Source organism: Rhamphochromis sp. 'chilingali' (assembly GCF_963969265.1).
Source record: "Rhamphochromis sp. 'chilingali' genome assembly, chromosome: 15".
In the NCBI taxonomy this organism is placed as follows: domain Eukaryota; kingdom Metazoa; phylum Chordata; class Actinopteri; order Cichliformes; family Cichlidae; genus Rhamphochromis; species Rhamphochromis sp. 'chilingali'.
Genome location: NC_137942.1, coordinates 1,992,391 through 2,013,541, shown reverse-complemented (window position 1 = coordinate 2,013,541; position 21,151 = coordinate 1,992,391). Strand labels below are relative to the sequence as shown.

General features: G+C 42.8%; 1 protein-coding gene across 2 annotated transcripts; it reads left to right on the top strand.

The window, feature by feature from the left end:
- The first annotated feature begins 404 nt into the window (after positions 1–404).
- LOC308411687 (transmembrane protease serine 9-like) lies at positions 405–20,899 on the top strand. 2 transcript variants are annotated; one of them, XM_080905671.1, is made up of 10 exons: positions 405–535; positions 3,133–3,153; positions 3,322–3,484; positions 3,678–3,943; positions 4,666–4,811; positions 4,898–5,183; positions 6,849–7,020; positions 18,891–19,144; positions 19,283–19,380; positions 20,108–20,899. In XM_080905671.1, exons 1-10 carry the CDS (start codon positions 406–408, stop codon positions 20,408–20,410), a joined length of 1,839 nt encoding a protein of 612 aa, XP_080761797.1. In that variant the 5' UTR covers position 405; the 3' UTR covers positions 20,411–20,899. The 2 variants fall into 2 exon arrangements, with proteins under 2 accessions (XP_080761797.1, XP_080761796.1); XM_080905670.1 differs by having other exon boundaries at positions 3,675–3,943.
- The last annotated feature ends 252 nt before the right edge of the window (positions 20,900–21,151 follow it).

Here is a 21,151-nt window from a genome sequence, read left to right as displayed (position 1 = left end):
AGAGATTATATGTCATGTAGTAAAATACCCTTTTGTGACGTTTGTGATGTTGACTAAAGGCGCCTTCAGCCTATTTTTAAAAGAAAGATTTACTATAATTGGACGTACTTTCCCTGCAGACTTTTGTAAATGAAATCCTGCTGAGGGGATATTTTTCTCTGATGAAACTGCAAACGAATGATATCTGAGGTATCTCCTCAGGTAAAGGAAAAATATTTCAGTCTGTAGCAGGGCTTTGGTTTCCTCATGTGCAATGGATAATTAATCTAAAAAAAAGTAAATCATTAATAAACAAGTTCAAGACTGATGCCTGAAAGCTGAAATTCCTGTTACAGCGTGTTTGTTGTGAGGGAGATCAGGTGAGCTGCAGTGAGGTGTTGGGCGTGTCAGAGAGAGGTGTGCTTAATGCAGACAGAGAGGAGGAGGAGAGAGGAAGGTTATTTAAGCTTCAGCAGGTCTGGAGGTTTGGATCTTACAGTGATGGCTTTCTACAAAGTGATGTGTTTGGCTGCTGGGCTGATGCTCCTGACCCAAGGTAAGAGCTCTCTGCACACACCTGCATCAGGTACGACTCAGAGGGTGAAAACACTCAGGAGCACAGCGCTTCACTTTAAAGTGGCACTGCAGGAAGTAACACGACAGGAAAAGGAGGACTGGTGTTGTGCTTTAGCTTCATCTTTATCTTGGTGATGAAAGCTTAAACACAGATTAATGTGACGATCTGTTTGGTTTGGAAGCAGCTGAGAGGCTGAACTGCTCTCCATCAATCAGCGTCTGTGTCACAGTTATTAGAGCTGCTTTATTTTATTTGAACTTTTAATCACTTTTTAACCTTTATTTTATGTTAATGTTTTTTTGTTTCATATCACAGTTAGTTTTTAAAATTGCAGTGACATGGGTGATATTAATCAGCGGTAATATTAAGTTCAGAGCTGGTATTGCAGCACAAATACTTTGCTCAGAGTCACCTGTAGATGTCAACCAAGTGTTTGGACTCGAAGATTTTTCAGTTTTATTGTTTGTTCTGCGAAATAAGTATTTTTCAGCCTTAGTTGTGGTTCTAGTGAACTGTGATGCCTTTGTGCTGTACAGTATTAACCCCGATTCTTTTGTCCCCATGATAGAACAGAGGAAACCGACTCATAGTGTGTTAAAACATTTATATTTCTTTTTATTCAATCATCTGGAAGAGAGAGACCCCTGCACAGCCCAGACAGTTGCAGGATCTCTAACATTAGAATCATAAACTGTGTCTCATATAGGTGTTATTTTGGCACTTTACACATCACTTAGTTTGTGAGTCAAAAGTGGTCTTGCTCTACAAACCTTCACGATTAAAGTACATAAAACAATATAATTAAACAATAGGAATACTAAGGATATTAATTACACGACAGCCATTACAGCCTGAGAATATAAATCACCTCTCATAACATGAGATTCTGATCTGTACAGCTTATTATTCACATGAATGATTTGATTACAGCACATGTACATATTGGGTGTTTTGGGATGTGATAATGGAGTTAGAAGAGAGCTTGCAGTCACATGACGTCTTTTCTTATTGGAGTAAAGATTTTTCTTTGAAAGTATTCTCGACTTTGTGGTTTGGAAGATACTCTCACAAATTAAACTCCATGCTTCTGGACATGATGCAACAATAATAAACTAGTTTCAATGTGAACTGCAGGCAAAGACATGAGACTAAAGCAGGGGTCTCGAACTCCAGGCCTCGAGGCCCGGTGTCCTGCAGGTTTCAGATCTCACCCTGGGTCAACACACCTGAATCACATGATTAGGTCATTACCAGGCCTCTGGAGAACTTCAGGACATGTTGAGGAGGTCATTTATCCATTTAAATCAGCTGTGATGGATCAAGGACACATCTAAAACCTCCAGGACACCGGCCCTCGAGGCCTGGAGTTCGACACCTGTGGACTAAAGGAAGTAAATTTGTCAGTTTCACACCCTGACGTCATCTTAAGATGCTTTTATTACACATGAATGGAAGAAGTCACTCCATCAGGTATAATAATTGTAGTAAGATTTTAACAGATTGAAGTGTTGAAGAGATTAAACTCAGACTTAGAAATTGATTTGGTGTATTGATAGAACACCAAATAACAACAGTAACCTTACGGCACTTTGAACTGCAAAGTAAAGACCATAACGATCACTGTAGGGTCTTTAAAACGCCGGTAAAGTTAAAAACTAAGAGGACCAGGGTCAGGGTGCGGCAGTCACCTACCTCGGCGGTTTGGCAGGGTGGGGAAGGAGATGGAAAAAAAGCAGAATGACAGAGGACAAACAATGGAACGACATGCTGCAATGCTGTGCAAACAAAGCTGACGGGTTTGTAGAGCTTTTAGCATAAATCTGACATTTTTTAGTGAAGTGGTGGAGTAAAGGTTCTTGTGGCTGATTGTTACTGATTATCTATTTGTGAGATTAATTAAGGCCGAGGAGATGTTTTGAAAAGATGTTTGAACTCTGAATTTTTGTAGATAAATGCAAATGATCTGAGGTGTGATGACAGGTTTCCTTCGTGACGATAAGCAGGAAGTTGGTCACGTCCTGAGATGGCGCCACATCTCGCTATGATTGCAAAACATTGATGAGGAAGGTGAATCTCCAGAAGCAGAACAGGCTGTCTCAGTAAATATCTCAGAAAACCATTTTCTAATTAACGATGGAGTAACTATGGAGGGCGAGGACTCTGTTGGGGTCAAGCATGAAGGATTAGTTGTACAACACACAGTGTGTGTCCTGTATTTCTCTGTGTGAGAGACCATCATCAACAGCTCGTCAGTGTTTTCATCTTACTGAGTCACACAGTAAACCCCTCCTCCCTCTGAGTCTGACACACACACACACACACACACACACACACACACACACACACACACACACACACACACACACACACACACACACACACACACACACTTTTATGTATATGAACACTATTGCACACTCTGGTAGATGTTAGAGGAACTGCAAGTCTTGGCTTAATTTTTAACACTCTTGCTTCTAGCAAACCAGACTTTCCCACTACTATTACAGACAGTGAACTAATCACAGAACAATGAATGGAGATTATTTGCTTTAAAATGGTTTGTTTCTGTGTTTCAGAGTCTGAGTCACAGCTGGATGGTAAGAAAAAGCCTCTTTGTGTAATAAATCTTTAGTTTCATATGAATATTAGTTTGTGAGTGAACTGTAGACTCCAGGATCACTGTGTCCTCACTCAGCAGTTTGTAGTGCTGAGAGTTTACAGCTCCTACAGTAATGCTCACTCTGTGTTTTAATGTCGGTCTTCAGTTTGTGGTCAGCCAAAGCTCAACACCAGGATTGTAGGAGGACAGGTGGCCCCTGTTGGCAGCTGGCCCTGGCAGGTCAGTCTGCAAACATCTGGGTCCCACTTCTGTGGAGGATCCCTCATTAACAGTCAGTGGGTGCTGACTGCTGCTCACTGCTTTGAAACGTGAGTAATGAGGCTGAAGCTGCACTCTAAACATGATTTAAAGACGCTGTGAAAGGTGCTAATCTGGGGGCTCAGGGGGGGTAACAGGATAAATATTTAACAGGGCAGGAAGTCAAACTTTATATATGTTTTCTCGTCTATAACAATTGTAACAACTGTGCACTGTTCGTGTCGCTCCTGATGATCTCAGCAGTACTCCAACCGGTCTGACTGTGAATCTGGGACGTCAGAGTCTACAGGGATCTAATCCCAATGCAGTATCTCGAACTGTAACAAAGATCATCAAACATCCAAACTACAACTCTCAAACTTTCAACAATGACGTCTGCCTCCTGCAGCTCTCCTCACCGGTGAATTTCAGCAGCTACATTTCTCCCGTCTGCCTGGCAGCTTCAGACAGCATCTTCTACAGCGGTGTTAACAGCTGGGTCACCGGCTGGGGCAGTATAGGAAGTGGAGGTGGGTCATAAAGACACCTGATCGTTTTTTAAGTAATGATGAGTATAATGTACCATTTTAGAAATAAATTGAGCAATAAAATTCTTATGTAAGGTCCAGGTCTGTGGAGACGCATTAAAAAAGAAAGAAACACAGAGAATTAAAATTTAACAAATGCAAAAGTTATATATATCATTATCATACACATTATGACAATGATATATGGAACAAGGAAACACACAACCATGAGTGATGATGCAACAAAAAGGAGATCTGAGGCTACAAATGGGGGGAGGAAACAACTGGGAGAACAGCTAAAAGTAATCAAGAAAACGATTCAAAGGAAGTAAAACTTCTGTCTCAGAGAAAAACCATTATCAAAATACACCAGGATGTAGCTAACAATGAATCAGACATACACACAACACACAAAGAGAAACACTCCAAACTAAACAAATAATATTAACAAACAGAAATACAGTAAACCACAAAAACTTTAATAATAAACCTTTACGGTAAAGAACCCTGGGACTGTGACACTTTTTCACATTTCTTTGTGTTTTACTGCCACCAACTGTCAGCCAGTGGAACAGCACAGGAGAACCCACAGCAGATAAACATGTCTCACTGTCTTTGTTTGCACACATGACTGCACTTTGTTTTTAAGTTTGGTAGAGCCATCCTTTGAGTGCATTTAATCAATCACGTTTCTTTGACCTGACTTTTTTGGGGGGTCCGTTCAGTGCCCCTTCCTTCTCCACAAAACCTGATGGAGGTGGAGGTTCCTGTTGTGGGAAACAGGCAGTGTAACTGTAACAATGGAGTGGGAAGAATCACTGACAACATGATCTGTGCCGGGTTAAGTGCAGGAGGAAAGGACTCCTGTCAGGTGATTGTTGTTACCTGTGTTTGGCACATTTTCACCTTCTACAGTTTCTTCTCCTCAGCTAACAGTAAATGTTTCTGCTCTCAAAGGGGGATTCAGGAGGTCCAATGGTGAGCAAGCAGAACGGTCGCTGGATTCAGGCGGGAGTCGTCAGTTTTGGGGAAGGTTGCGCCTTGCCTAATTTTCCAGGAGTCTACGCCAGAGTATCCCAGTACCAGACCTGGATCAACAGCAAGATCTCCTCCAACCAGCCGGGCTTCATGACGTTCACGTCCACTGGGACCAACAGCGACCTCAGTGTCTCCTGCACAGGACTGCCACCAGTGCCAACCACCACCCCTACTACCACCACCCCTCCAACCACCACCAGCAAACGTATGTTAAGCACCAACCCTAAAACCATCACCTTTGTAGCTACCACCACGGATACCAATACAAAACCCACAAATCCTACAACAACCACCACACCTAAAATCAGAAATGTACTGATCACTATTTTATTTGATTCCAACCAGCTGATACCGAGTTGTGTTTACTTCAGTTTACAAGTTTCCTTTGTCATATAACAGTCATATTATAAGACACTGGATTGAAATGAAATTTTTCACAGACAATGTAATAAATAAAAACCAGAAAACACAAAGAGGCCTTTTTGATTTAAGAACCTGATGAACGAAGGAAGCGAGGGGGCCTTCACAGTGGAGAAGCCCTTGTTTTTGCATCTGAGACGATCCTCTCAGCCATCACCCTGCGTTGCAGTCTTATTGTCAGTCATGCCACTATACCAGGGTGCGATGCAGCTCATCAGGATGCTCTGAGTAGTGCTTCGGTAAAAGCCTTCTAAGGAAGTGATTCCTCCTAAGGCAGCAAGGATGAGGAAGAGTTCCTCACTTACTTCAACCTCCTGAGGAAGTGCTTGCTGTGCTGAGCCCCTTCTCGGCCAGGTGTGTGGGTTTCAGAGTCCAGGAAAGCCCTTCATTGATGTAGATGCCTGGGAATTTTGTCCTGCTGACCCTCCGATGTGGGATGTCAGCCTTTGTTAAAGCCCACAATCAACTCTTTCCTCCTGTTTATGCTAAGCTAGTAGCTAGCAGTCTCTCACTAACGGTTGCACTTCTGCTCTGTAAGCAGTTTCAACTGAAACTGAAACAGAGTGAAGTGCTTAGTCCTAGCAGAGAGAGCAATAGTACACTCATGTCAACTACATGAGTGTACTATTGCTGTGAGATTTATTACTATTACTGAAGGTTACTCACCACACCAACACCAACTAGATGTTTAAATCTTAATATAAAACGAGTAACAGCATGGTGGACAATAGGTAAGGCTGCACTTTTTGCAGCGATCTCGTGTAGAAAACTAGTATGCTAATATGGTCCACGGCTCTGAACCGTAGTAAAGGGACCTCTGGCTAATACGTCGGGTTCATGTTGGGCTCATAGCTTTTTTTGAATAATACTTAAAAGTAAAGGTAAAGTAGGGGTGACATGGGCCGTGAGATTGAGACCCAGGCATTAGAGCCTCTTAATGCGTGTTTTGTTTAGGTTTCCACTGGTGTGGAATTACCAAAAATAAAGAGGGCATAGCCTAACATATGAAACAGGAGAAGACCGCTGTGTAATCCATTTATTTCAACAATGTAACTGTATTCTTAGTACCACCTTTTTAAATGGTAACTGTAACGGAATACAGTTACTCATATTTTTTATTTTAAATATGTAACGCCGGTACATATATTCCATTACTCTCCAACACCGTCAGTCTCCAACTACTGGGATTCATTTTTTCTAAGAACTTTAACTGATAGTATACACAGGCAAAAATCACATTTTCTCCAGTGATAGATGCTATTTTTTAACATTAAATAAAAATGTTTTGTTTTTTTAAAAGTGTTTCACCTCACACCCAAGTAGCTTCTTTACCTCTAAAACCATCCTAGGATGAACTTGTGTGCTTTCATAAAGTCTAAACTTGCTGACCTGAAATGATAGTTAAAGATTTTAACATTTCTTTGTGTGTGCCTCTGGTTTTTCTCTTTAGCGATATTCTGTGGACAAGCTCCGAAGAATTCTGGCATTTTGGGAGGAACCTCAATGGCGACAGCTGGCTCATGGCCGTGGATGGCGAGCCTGCAGAAGAATGGAAGTCATGTGTGTGGTGGGACTCTGGTGGCCTTGGACTCTGTGCTGAGCAACGCCAACTGTTTCTCAAGGTGAGTTGCCACTGGGGTTGAAGACTCTGATCTAACCAGAGTCTGGAACCTGACTCTGGTTCCAGACTACTACTGCTGACTACTCCTGACATGTTAGCTCTTTATACAGTAAAGTTACAGTGGGATACAAATAATAATGTTTAGGTGGTGGGGGGCCGCGAACAGTTTTCTCGTAAAACAAAGTGGGGCCCAGCAAAAAGGTTTGGGAACCAATGGGTTAGATTATTGAAGGAAACGGTTTCCAAGGCCTAATCCGTGGATCGACTTCCTTCGAGGCGTGGACGTCTATCAGCAGAGAATGTACCTTCACCTATCAGCAGAGAATGTCCCTTAGTCTGTAACACAGTCAAATATATTCTCAAGCAATATTCAAGCATGCCATTCAGCGTGTTAGTACGAGCTCGGGAGCAGCTTGGGAGAACAAGAAAACAGAGACTGCTTCAGGTTGTCTTCCCAAAGTGACTCAACTTTATTCACAAGTACAACAGTTTATATAGAGGGTAAAATTCATGAGACAGCAGATTATCAGTTTAAACCAGTACAGACCAAGATAAGGGAGCGTCTTCCTGCCCTTGGGTGAAGAAGCATCCTTTGTGTAGTGTATCAGTTCAGCTACAATTGTGATTATCTCAGCGACATATTTTCAAGGCACAAAACAAAGAGTTCTTACATTAGTGAAATCTGAAACAAACCATCTGGCCTTCAACAGGCGTCTAAAAGATTAAGAAACTAATGTAGCTGAGGGAGTGATCTCTGTGGTATTTCAACCTTGTACCAGCCTGTGATTCTCACACATCAATTCTTGGGTCAAAGAGAAAAATAACTAAAACAAAGGGGCCTTATTGAATGACAGAGTTTTCCTGCATAATGTCACTATAAAACAATATCCAGTAAATGCTACCATGGTACTAAAATACCTAACAGTTCCCCTCTTTTATTATTTTTAAAAATAATAACTCAAATAGAAAGGAAAAATCACAAATGTAATAACATAATATAAAAAGCAAATCATAAAATGTAATAGTTCACAACCTAATGTTCAATATACACATCAGGAACATCATTGGTAACATCTGGCACATCCTCAGGATCAATTTGTGCTAATTGCAAATACATTGAAGTAGCTGTACTAGTAGCTATATGGGTTATCATTGAAAATGTGGCTTGCAGAAATGTGAACAGGGTTGCACTTTACAATACGAAATAGTAAATAAAAATCCTAAGGTTAATGCAGTAGATATGATTAATAACCTAAATATATAAAAAAGACAGTTCTTTAGTCGTCTTCTGGCCTGGTCCCAGGTTCGAGAGACACCGTATAAGCGTCGTGTGATGACAATGGGCATTTCATTTTCTCCATTATCAGGATGAAACGAGTCTATCTTTATCAGGTTAGACATTGTGTGGTACTCTAGGCTTTCTGTTCCTGCTGGATGTTCGAGTACCTTGTTGTTGTTCTTTCAGGCGTTGTGTGTTAACCAGTGATTGTGTGTGTGTAGGTGGATTGGATCCGGGCGTTGGCTCGCCTGAGTCGTCATCTACTTGATCCGACGCCTTAGGTGGTTTGGTGGGGCTGGTCTTAACCCTGCTGGCATGAATCCACTGAGGTTGTCCGTCTGTTAGGATGCTGGTTCTCGTCACTGCAAGTACAGTCTGGGGGCTGGAACACGCGGCCTCCCCGAGTGCCCTTGGTTTTAGCGACTTTACCAACACCGCATCTCCTGGTTTCCACGGATGGGTTGGATCTATGGAAGGGAGAGGCTGAGAGAGACAAACTTTCTGATAGTTATTATTCAGTGTTTCTACCAGGTTATGAACATAGTCAGACAATGCAGTGTCTATGTCCCCTTCCAATAGCGGTGCCCCTCTGGAGGCTGACCATGGTGTTGGAAACGGTCTTCCCATGATTATTTCAAATGGAGATAATTTGGTTGCTGCGGATGGAGTCATTCTAATCTCGCAGAGGATTTGAGGAAGTAGTTTGATCCAGGTCATTCCTGTTTCTATCATTGCTTTAGTCAGGCGATTTTTTATGGTCCTATTCATTCTTTCTACAACTCCTGAACTCTGAGGATGGTATGGCACATGATATTTCCAGTCTATTGCTAGAGTTTTAGCACACTTTTGAATTACTTCTGATGTGAATGAAGGTCCTCTATCACTGTTAATTTGGTGAGGTATTCCAAATCTGGGTATTATTTCATTGCACAACTTTTGACAGACTACTTCTGCAGTTTCTTTTGATGTTGGGTAAGCTTCTACCCATTTACTAAATTGGTCCACTATTACCAGTAAGTACTTGATGCTTCCTTGTGCTGGCATGTGTGTAAAATCAATTTGTAATGTATGAAATGGGAAATCTGGTTGTGGTAAATGCTGATGTTTTGCTTTTGAGCTACCTACATTAGTTCGTGCACATGTTAGACAGGTTGCTAATATGCGTTTTACTGCGTGTGATGTTTTCTCGATTACAAATCTTGATTTTATTGCTCCTATTACCCCTCTTTGTCCGACATGACTCACACTGTGAAAATGGCAGACAAGGATTGGCAGTAGTGAAGATGGGAGGGCAATCAAACCCTCAAGGTTTTTGTATAAGCCGTCTCTGTTATCTAAGGTACAATTATTACTTTCCCAGTAAGTGTAATCTGAGGCAGAGGCTTGCTCTTGTATGAATTTTAGGTCAACATTTGCTTCTAAATAGTCTGGGAGTGTGACAAGTGGCAGCTGTAAAGGCAAAGATAATACTTCCTTTCTGGGTGGTTGCTGTGAGGCAGCAGCTGCTTTCGCGGTTACGTCTGCAAGAGCATTAGAAAACATAGCTGTTATCAGTATCTGCAAACATTTCACCCTTTGTGTTAAATGAAATACACAAGTTCATTTTTGCCATTAAATCTCTGCCTAATAAATTGACAGGCGAGTTTGGAAGAATTATGAATGGATGATATGTAATTTCGTCTGGTTTTGGGCCCCAGTGTGTCTTTAGAGAATGAGTTTTGGGGCATTGCACTAGAGTTCCGTTTATTCCCATGGTGTTGATGCACACAGAGGAAACAGGCCCACTATAGAATTTTCCAGACAGTGAACTTTTAGTGGCTCCACTGTCAACTAAAAAGGAATAAGTCTTTTCACCTATCTCTATATCTAACATGGGCAAGCTTTCTGTGTTACGGGACAATTGCAAATGCAGCATCGTGTGTAGTGCTTCACACTGTCCCTCATCATCACCTGGGCCTCCCTATGGTTGGTCCAGTCTTTCGTTATCATATGGGTGGGGATTAAAATGTGGATTATAAGGTTGCTCCCTAAGTGCAAAGGGGCCATTATTTTGATGTGATTCCTGTCTGCGTTGCCAGTTACCTTGTCTGTAAGAGCTCTGCTGACGCCTAGTGGCAGGAGCTGGTCCTGTGTTTTGTGGTTGAGACCTATGTGCTGCTGATTTGCATTCCCTCCTCCAGTGTCCTATTTTTCCACAGTAAAAACATACGTCTCCACTCCTATCTCTCCTTCTGAGATCTCCCTGCTGCGCTTGTTGAGGGGGCGGGGCCCCTGCATACATCATTTTTTCACTTTCCTCTGAGCCTTCAACATCAAAATTCAACATCATCTTAACACTTTTAGCCTTCGTGCTGTTGGGGAAAAGATCTGCACCAGCTTTTGTTTTGACAAGTGTGATAAAGTTCTTTATTTTCATGTCATAGAGATTATCAGTGGCAGTCAGCTTCAATAGTTGTGAACATTCTGGATGAATATTGTTTAAGAATGTTGTTATGAAAATCTGATCATTTCCTCCTTCAGGCGTGCATGCCTCATTAGTCCAGCAGTGTGTGAAACGTTTCATAAACACTAGAATGGATTCATCTGGCTTTTGCTTACACATGGTTACTGCATTTAAATCAATTTTATCTCTAGACATTGTGAGCAGAAATTTCTTTAGATTTTGAAAAAAGGCTGTGATTTTGTCATCGTTTATCCACAAAAACGAGGTGGTGTTGGCTGCTTGGTCATTTTTAGGGTCTAGTTCCTCTACTTCTTCAATAAGCTGAGATTCAGTCACACCTGGGATTCGTTGACATAATATATATCTATAATCAGGCCCACCCAAGTGGTGGTATCTGGTACTTCTCTGTAATGCAGAAACAAAGGCTGTAGGATTTTGTAGAGGATCGGGAAGTTCTTTAATGGTTGCTGCTAACTCTGAAATTTTAGGGGGTTGAATGCAACACATGTCCCCTATTATCATGAACGGGAGGGAGGGGCTGACGTCATTAAATTGTGATCCCTGCTTTTCTTTATAACGGGTGTTTTTGTGGGGGCCCTCTTGAGTTTTTTCCTCTTTTTTCTGCTTTAAGTAGTTCCTTATTAAATTTCTGGTGTTAGTTATTGCTTTTGGCACAGTTAAACCATTCGCTACTCTAGTGTGGCGCTGAACATGATTATCTATGACGGAAACGGCTTGCTGCAGTTCAGCTTCCGTACGTTCAGTTAAAGGATCTTTCATGATTTCCTCACACTCTGCCATTAACTGTTTTGTTTGCTTTTTATGTTCCTGTAACTCTCTTTCTCGTTCAGTGTATTCTCGTTCCTGTCTTTGATCTAGGTTAAACCAGTCATCTTCTTCTGATTTAGGTGTCATTTCAGTGCCTTCCTCACTCTTTTGGGATTCTGCTGTTATATCAGGATATACGCGCTGATGACGTGCAGCCGCCGCAGCAGCTATTAATTCTGTCTTTTCATCATAAGGCGGCGGAGCCGTAGGTTGAACGGATGGGCATATAAGGCTAGTTTTTTCTGCAGTGGATTTACTAGAGCCTACACTGGCTTGATTTAAAGCATTTACGTCTGGCTCGGGTCCTTTTTTCCATAGCGGTAGCATGCGATTGGTCACATCACGACATTCTATCATATATTTTTTACAGGACTTTTTAATCAGCCTACTTTCCTTATCACAAATAGTATTTAACATTTCTACTGACCTGTTTTCTGGCGATAATCGTTCGGGATAGGGCTCCGGAAATACATTAGGATGCATTAAAGTTATAGTTCTTAAGTTCGAGACGAAATCAGTCACGTAAGCACTTCCGCATGTTCTGGATACGTAATCATGGAAGTCTTCATTGATTCGCGAGCGTGGGTTAAACGTAACCGGAAGTGGGAGTCGTACTGAGCCGCTATTTGTGATTTTATATTTTATTTTTTTCGGTTTTACAGTTAATTTTGAGTTTTTATCGGACCCGTCTAAGGTCTTTGAATTATTCTGACCCATGGTCAGTGATTTCCAGAGGGGTTTAGACGCTTGAAGGATTTAAGTTAGTTTTTATTTTTGCTGTGGCACACCTGAGGTTACTTGATTTTTTGCTAGCAATTTTATCTTTTTAGTGAGCAACTTCTCACTTTTTAACGAGCAACTTCTCGTTTTATGACCCCAGACAACTTCCTGTGTCCTTTCTGCTGGTGAGCAACTTCTTAGTTTATGACAGCAGGCAACTTCCTGTGTCCTTTCTGCTTTTATTTACAAAACAACAGGCAACTTCCTGTGTTTCTATGTGGGCCACTAACGAAGGCTCCTCAGCGTATCCCACTTGTTACTATGTGGGCCACTGAAGAAGGCCTCGTCAGCGTATCCCGTTTCTATGTGGATCACTGAGAAAGGCATAACACAGTCTTATAAAATAAAAGACGAGTGCCTACCTTCGTCAGGATCCCACTTCTGACACCAAAATTGAAGGAAACGGTTTCCAAGGCCTAATCCGTGGATCGACTTCCTTCGAGGCGTGGACGTCTATCAGCAGAGAATGTACCTTCACCTATCAGCAGAGAATGTCCCTTAGTCTGTAACACAGTCAAATATATTCTCAAGCAATATTCAAGCATGCCATTCAGCGTGTTAGTACGAGCTCGGGAGCAGCTTGGGAGAACAAGAAAACAGAGACTGCTTCAGGTTGTCTTCCCAAATTGACTCAACTTTATTCACAAGTACAACAGTTTATATAGAGGGTAAAATTCATGAGACAGCAGATTATCAGTTTAAACCAGTACAGACCAAGATAAGGGAGCGTCTTCCTGCCCTTGGGTGAAGAAGCATCCTTTGTGTAGTGTATCAGTTCAGCTACAATTGTGATTATCTCAGCGACATATTTTCAAGGCACAAAACAAAGAGTTCTTACATTAGTGAAATCTGAAACAAACCATCTGGCCTTCAACAGGCGTCTCCTAAGAGATTAAGAAACTAATGTAGCTGAGGGAGTGATCTCTGTGGTATTTCAACCTTGTACCAGCCTGTGATTCTCACACATCAATTCTTGGGTCAAAGAGAAAAATAACTAAAACAAAGGGGCCTTATTGAATGACAGAGTTTTCCTGCATAATGTCACTATAAAACAATATCCAGTAAATGCTACCATGGTACTAAAATACCTAACAATTATGATACAACTGATGATGTCCATAAAAATTATGAACAGAATTGGTGACAAAGGGCAGCCCTGACGGAGCCCATCACCCACCAGGAATGAGTCAGACTTATTGCCGGCTATGCAGACCAAGCTCTTGCAACGGTCGTATAGGGATCAAATGGCCCGTAGCAAAGGGCCAGACACACCATACTCCCAGAGCACTCCCCACAGGACACCCCGAGGGACACGGTCGAATGCCTTCTCCAAGTCCACAAAACACATGTAGACTGGTTTGGCAAACTCCCATGCGCCGAGAGGATAAAGAGCTGGTCCAGTGTTCCACAACTAGGACAAAAACCGCATTGTTCCTCCTGTAGCAGAGGTTCGACTAATGGATGAACTCTTCTCTCCAGCACCCTGGCATAGACTTTCCCAGGGAGGATGAGGAGTATGATTCCCCTGGAGTTGGAACACACCCTCCGTTCCCCTTTTTTAAAGATGGAGACCACCACCCCAGTGGGTGTCAGTCCAGGGGTACTGCCACTGATATCCACGCAACATTGAGACGTTTCAACCAAGACAGCCCTACAACATCCAGAGCCTTCAGGAACTCGGGGCGGACCTCGTCCACCCCAGGGGCTCTGCCACCAAGAAGTTAACTGCCTCAGTGACCTCGCCCCCAGAGATTGGTGGGTCATCCCCTTTGTCCCCAGACTCTGCTTCCGCCACGGAAGACGTGCCAGTGGGATTGAGGAGGTCCTTGAAGTATTCCTTCCACCGCCTGACGATTTTCTCAGTCGAAGTCAGCAGCACTCCACCTGCACTATACGCAGTGCAGGTAGAATACCGCTTTCCCTTTCTGAGTCGCTTGACAGTTTGCCAGTATCTCTTCGAGGCAGTCCAAAAATCTTTTTCCATGGCCTCTCCGAACTCCTCCCACACCCGAGTTTTTGCTTCTGCCACTGTCCGCGCCGCATTCTGCTTGGCCTGTCGGTACCTATCAGCTGCCTCCAGAGTTCCACAGGCTAACCAAGCCTTCAGTTTGGTGGCTCCCCTCACCTCAGGTGTCCTCCATTTGGTTCAGGGGTTACCACCAGATGTGTCCTGGTGCCACGTGCACTTATGTTCGAACATGGTGTTCGTTAAGTCCAATAACAAAACACCGCTCAGGTTCAGAGTCCAGCCCCTCTCCAGGAGACTGGTTTCAGAGCCCAGGACATGCATTGAGGTGAGCCTGACTATATCTATCTGGTACCTCTCAATCTCACGCACTAGCTCAGGCTTCTTCCCCACCAGAGAGGAGACATTCCATGTCCCAATTGCCAGTCTTGGTAGCCGCGGATCGGACCGCCAGGGCCTTTGCTCCTGGCCGGCGCCCGGCACACATTGCACCCAACCCTGACGGTGCCTCCTGTGGGTGGTGGGTCTGCAGGAAGATGCGCCAATGTCCCTTTTTTGGGCTGTGCCCAACCGCGCCCCATGGACTAAGGCCCAGTCACCAGACGCTCGCCCTCGGGCAACCTCCCGGGGCCTGGCTCCAGGGCAGGGTAAACTGTTCCCTGGATGTTTTCCTCATAAGGGTCTTATGAATCGCTCTTTGTCTGGTCCCTCACTCAGGACCAATTTGCCATGGGAAACCCTACGAGGGGGCGGAGGTGACTTTAAACACTTTTTACTTAAATCCAGCTTCACGTTAAATGTGACACTTTTTACCTGGCATAGACTAATCCAGAGCTTCCCAAACTGTGGGGCCCACTCCCTAAGGGGGGGGGGGGGGGAATAGGGGGGTGCAGAGCCATTGCAGGGGGGTGCGGTATGAAAAGGAAAAAAAAGAACGCTTGGACACTGCTAGCATAATGGACAGGTTTTGGACGGGGCGCCCACACAAACGCAAAGCAGGAGATGAAGCATCGCTGAATATGTTTCCAAACCAACTTCATTCTAAGCCAAAGACTAGAAAATCTGCTGAAGCATATTTTTCCTTTGGCTTCACCTGCACAAGTGCCACGGTAGGTCTCCCCTGCAGAATTGTTTTTCCTTCGTCGGGAGCACATGTTGGGCTCTTCAAATCACAGACAAACAGGATCCCACATTTTTGATTTTTAGTTCACAAACACTTCTTGTAACGACTAACTACTCCTGACATTTTGGAGATGTTAGCTCTTTATACAGTAAAGTTACAGTGGGATACAAATAACATCAGGCTGATCCTGCCACGATTTGTTCCCCCGGTTCAAATCACGGACAAACAGTATCCCACAGTTGTTTATGTTTTGAAGCCATTTTGCACAGAGAGGCATTTTTTGAAAAATGTATTGATAGCAATGTTGAACATTATTCTCCAAAAGTTAATTCTGTTCATCTGGACGTAGCGCTTTGTGGGAGAAACGTTTCGTCACTCATCCAAGTGACTTCTTCAGTCTCAGCTGACTGCAGGTTTCCCCAAATCTTATAAACAGTACATTTGCATAATGGCTGAAGCCAGCCCACTGAAGGAACAATGGGCTGGGACAGGGGTCAGCAACACCCAAAGAGCCACTTGGACCTGGTTTCCACGCAAAACAAAACACCGAGAGCCGTAAATACTTTCTCCGCAAATACCCTCCGCCGACGCTAATCCGCTGCAGGTGTGTGGCATCCTCCTTGGGCGTGGCCAGTCATCCACAGGCCTGACGTGCCTGTAGCCCGGAGCACAACCACGCACACACACATAGGCTGTATCCCAATTCAGGGTCTGCAGCCTTAAAGGCCGCATTTTAAGGCCGATTACGTCACAGCGACGCGACAAAGGCTGTCCCAATTCGAAGGCTGCTCGAAATGCGGCCCTCAAATGCGTCCTTCATTTCCCTGAATTTTAAGGCTGTGGCGGTGTAGACTTCGTAGCCCAACGTATCCCAGAATGCATAGCGCAGCGGTGGGTGTGGATAATTTTGCTGAAAAAAAAACGGCGGATGAGGGGCGCCCAAAGAGTAACTTAGTAAACTAAGTGCTGAATATTATGTCACTTATTTATGTGCAAATGTTTAATAACGAAGAACATTGAACATTACTGTTGGCCACATGTCGGCAAAGTCATGTGACATTAGTGACGTTTGTACTAACTTGGTTTTAAAGCCTTTACTTTAAAATATACGCCGTTCAATAGCTGAGCTTAATCTTACAGAGAATGATCAAAGCTCATGTAGAAACAAACAAATGAACAAAAGATTTTCTCCTTCATTTCTGTCAAACACAGCTGTATGACACGTTTCCAGCTGTTAGTATCATGGTTGCTAGGCAACCTGGGCAGCGCAACAGAGGCTAGACCGCCCATTTCACAAGCCTCACACTTCCGGCCTTAGCGGTCTTTGAGAGAATTTGCATACTTATGATTAAGGAACTGACCTCCCAGCCCATTGTTCCTTCAGTGGGCTGGTTTCAGTCATGATGCAAATGTACTGTTTATAAGATTTGGGGAAACCTGCAGTCAGCTGAGACTGAAGAAGTCACTTGGATGATGACGAAACATTTCTCCCACAAAACTCTACGTCCAGATGAACAGAATCAACTTTTGGAGACTTACTTTCCTGGATGATTGAGATGCATCAAGACGTTGAACATTATTACACAGGAAAAAACAACTGCACGTAAAATAATCACACCGTGACGCCTCTGCCTTTCTAAATATAGGGACAGTAACTGCGTGTGTGTATGTAAGCGTGTAAAACTTAAAAAAGATAGTCAGATTAACAGTATTTTGTCTCTATCTGCCATTCTGTAATTCATCTCATGTAAACAATACAGGAAACAGTTCACAAAGACGCAGACTAAACACAAGACTAAAGCAATACTAAACACGAGGGCACAAGAACCACAGACTATAAATAATAATAATCAACAAGACAGAGATAAAGAATAACCCATAATACAAAATCAAACCAAAACATAAGAAACTCAAAATGCCATGACAGTTTGAGTGTGGATGAAACAGCTGCATTTTCAAAAATACCCATGTAGGTGTGGACATAGCGTAAAAGAGTTAGTAGTTTATTTTATTACTACCTGTAATTTATTGCAGTTCACTTGTATTTTTTTATATTTGTATTTGTAAAACACACGGGGGCCTAGTACAAAAAGTGTGGGAACCACTGGAGTAATCCATGGTATAAATTAATTCAATTCAATTCAATTTTATTTATATAGCGCCAAATCACAACAAAAGTCGCCTCAAGGCGCTTTATATTGTACATATATAATATGTATATATCATACAGAGAAAAACCCAACAATCATATGACCCCCTATGAGCAGCACTTTGATGACACTGGGAAGAAAAAACTGCCTTTTAACAGGAAGAAACCTCCAGCAGAACCAGGCTCAGGGAGGGGCGGGGCCATCTGCTGTGATTGGTTGGGGTGAGAGAAGGAAGACAGGATGAAGACATGCTGTGGAAGAGAGACAGAGGTTAATAACAGATATGATTCAATGCAGAGAGGTCTGTTAATACATAGTGAGTGAGAAAGGTGACTGGAAAGTAAAAACTCAATCAGAATCAGAATCAGAATCAGAATACTTTATTGATCCCTGGGGGAAATTATTTTTTGTTAATGCATCATGGGAATCCCCCGGCAGCCTATGTCTATTGCAGCATAACTAAGGGAGGATTCAGGGTCACCTGGTCCAGCCCTAACTATATGCTTTAGCAAAAAGGAAAGTAGAGATAGTGTCTGTCTCCTGAAAAATTAGCCAGGTATAGTGTATTATACAGGTAGTGTTTTATGATGTCCTGCTCTAAGAACCACTTATACTTCTGTGTTAAATGTAGTCTGTAGGTATATCATATTTTACAGCATAACCTGATGTACACCTCCATAGAAATATGATTATGCTTTCACTCAGACTGGAATGACTGTGATTGGCTCGTTTGCTACCTTTGTTTTCTCCTATGCATTTCTGGTTACTTTTTCTTCCCAGTGCCCTTTCAAAATCTACAGGAAGAGAATCAACAAACTCCATCAAGAGCTAGTATTTCAGCAGCAACATTACCAAACAACTCAGACCCACCATACATGAGTATGAACGATAGATGCGGGCCACATGCATAGGCTACGTTTTAGGCCCAAAATAGAGCAAAAGTATGCATTAAGCACTAGTCTATACACAGTTGCTACGAATCAGCAAGCACCTTTGTATTGCACTTCCAGCCCCACTCCTCAGTTACATTTCTTTAAGTCAGTATTTCATGCTGACTTAATGTCAGTTCTGCATGGATGACACTGATGTCAGGAATGCTCCCTTCTATATGGCTCATCTTCTCCCCAGCTTGTGTTTGCAAATTATGCTTGAAGAAAGGTGGGGAGGTTTAACACAGCCATTACAGGTTGACATAACGAGTTCAAATCTGTAAAACTTGGGTCCCATGAAGTTGAGCGTAAAGGTGTAGATCTTGTTTGAAGCTGATGAAATTTATGTTTGTGTGCTTCGTTCCTCCCACAGCTCCCCTGTAGCGTCCGAGTGGACTGTCGTGTTGGGGCGTCTGAAGCTAAATGGATCCAACCCCTTTGAGGTGACGTTGAATGTGACAAATATCACTCTGAGCAACACGACCGGGACCAACATAGCCATCCTCCGTCTATCTGCCCAGCCCACCCTGACCGACTACATCCAGCCCATCTGCTTGGACAACGGGAGAACCTTCGCCGAGGGCTTGGCGTGCTGGGCGGCCGGTTGGAGTCCTGGAAGAGGAGGAGGTGAGTCAGCAACATGAAGGCTGACAGAGTTCTGCCCAGACTCTGCACCAGTCCATCTCTCAGATTACACATGTGGACCACTGCACTTACAGTTTCTTTAGTCAAACATCAGGATTTTCTTATCTTTCATGATGTTAGCTGAGGAAGTTATGCAGCAGTTTCAGACCTCGGTGGTAAACTGTGGGAACTCATCATCGAGTGAGAGCATCTGTACAGACGTGTTTGCACTGCAGCAGGTAAATGACTGGATTCTTCTTCTTATAACACTGTCTGCTGACATGTTGTTTATTCTGGATCTTGGATTTAGCTGCTTTTCAGAAGCAAAGCTTTAAACAAAGTTCTCTGATTTCTCCAAATGTTCAGAAACTGAATAAAACTCTTTAAAATTGTTTAAACCTTTAGCTGGAAGATTTTAAAGTGTTTTTAGCAGCTCTGACTGATGACTGTGTACATGTAGATTTTATGTCCCGATGACCTATAGTTTAGAAAATACATAAATTAGGTGCCCATTTCAATATGGAAGCTGAGTGGTCAGATTTGAAGAGCACCTTCAAAACAAAATGAATCCTGAAATGCTCTGACTAGGGCAATACAAGGAAAATATAATATTGTGATATTTTTTGGCTATATTGTGAAACACGATAAATAATGTAATATGTCTTGAGGCCAAGCGCAAAGGGGCTTAGCTGCAGTTTAAACCTCTGTGCAGTCAAGTTTCTTTATATAAATATTGGCATGTGTGTATCCACAGAAACCTCTGAATCTCAGCTACAACCACCAACTGATAATATTAATGATACATTCACAGCGTGCGGGAGAAACAAAAACTCACAGTGAATTATGTGTAGAGGGCTTAATATTTCCATTGCAACCTATACTCAATGGTTACGATTAAGGCATTTTAACCATCATACGTAGAATATTATAGATTATAATAATAACTGACCCTTTCCGTATGTTCAGGGTGATTCTGGCGGCCCGCTGATGTGTAAGCAGAGCGGCTCTTGGTTCCAGGCGGTCGTGTTAACAGCTCTAAGCTCCTCTGCCAGGAGGAGACGAAGCTCAGTCATGACCTTCACCAGAGTGAGCACCTTTGATGCCTTTCTGACGAAGACGCTGGGGACCCTCTTGTCTCCAGCCTCTAACACCACCACAACTACCTCACGCCCCGTATCACAAAGCAGCGGGGGTCATCCTGCTCATTCCTTCATCTTTGTCTTCTTCCATCTCCTCAGCCTCACAGTTTGTCTCCAGCTCTTCCTGTAGAGAGTTTGACTTGATCGACATGATGTGATGGACACAAATGAATGTGAACAAGCTTTGACTCTAAGACTTTACAGGCTTAAAGCTGTGCCTGCTAATCTTTGACTTGATTCTGCCTCAATCGGTTATCTAGAGCTCAGTGGTGACGTTTGGGCAGGTTTACTGTAAGCTAAGGGTAACTTTAGTGTACCACTACCAAGAAAATTAAGCTAGTTGTGTAATGCGTGCCATATCATTTTTGAGGCGCAGCATTTTTATCATGAATTCTGACCCATAATGTGTACTGTACACTTGTTTATGATTATATACGTACCCCAGACTTGACAAGATGTTTGCCAGACGACTTGCAGATGAATAACATGAACAACTACGTACCTGTGCACAGGTAGCTGCTTTTTTGCAAACAGTTTTACTTTCCCACCAAATTTAAGTTGTCTTTTATTCGAACTAATGCCCATGTGCTCGAGTGATGAATAAAACCGATTAATAATTTTTTATTCTGTAAAGAAGATCTTTCTTCTGATTTCCAGCTCCATGTCTTTATTATTTATGTTCACTTTACTCCTGCTCTAATGTGATGGTGGCACCAGGCGTCGGAGCTAAACTTTGGTATAAAAATGAAGAATTCCTTTAAACTTGCACTGAACATGAAAATTTATCCCAGCAGTTCATTATCTGCACTTGTTACATACATATCTATATATTTGAGGTAATAACGGTGAATGGTGTTTCTAAATCGTTCAT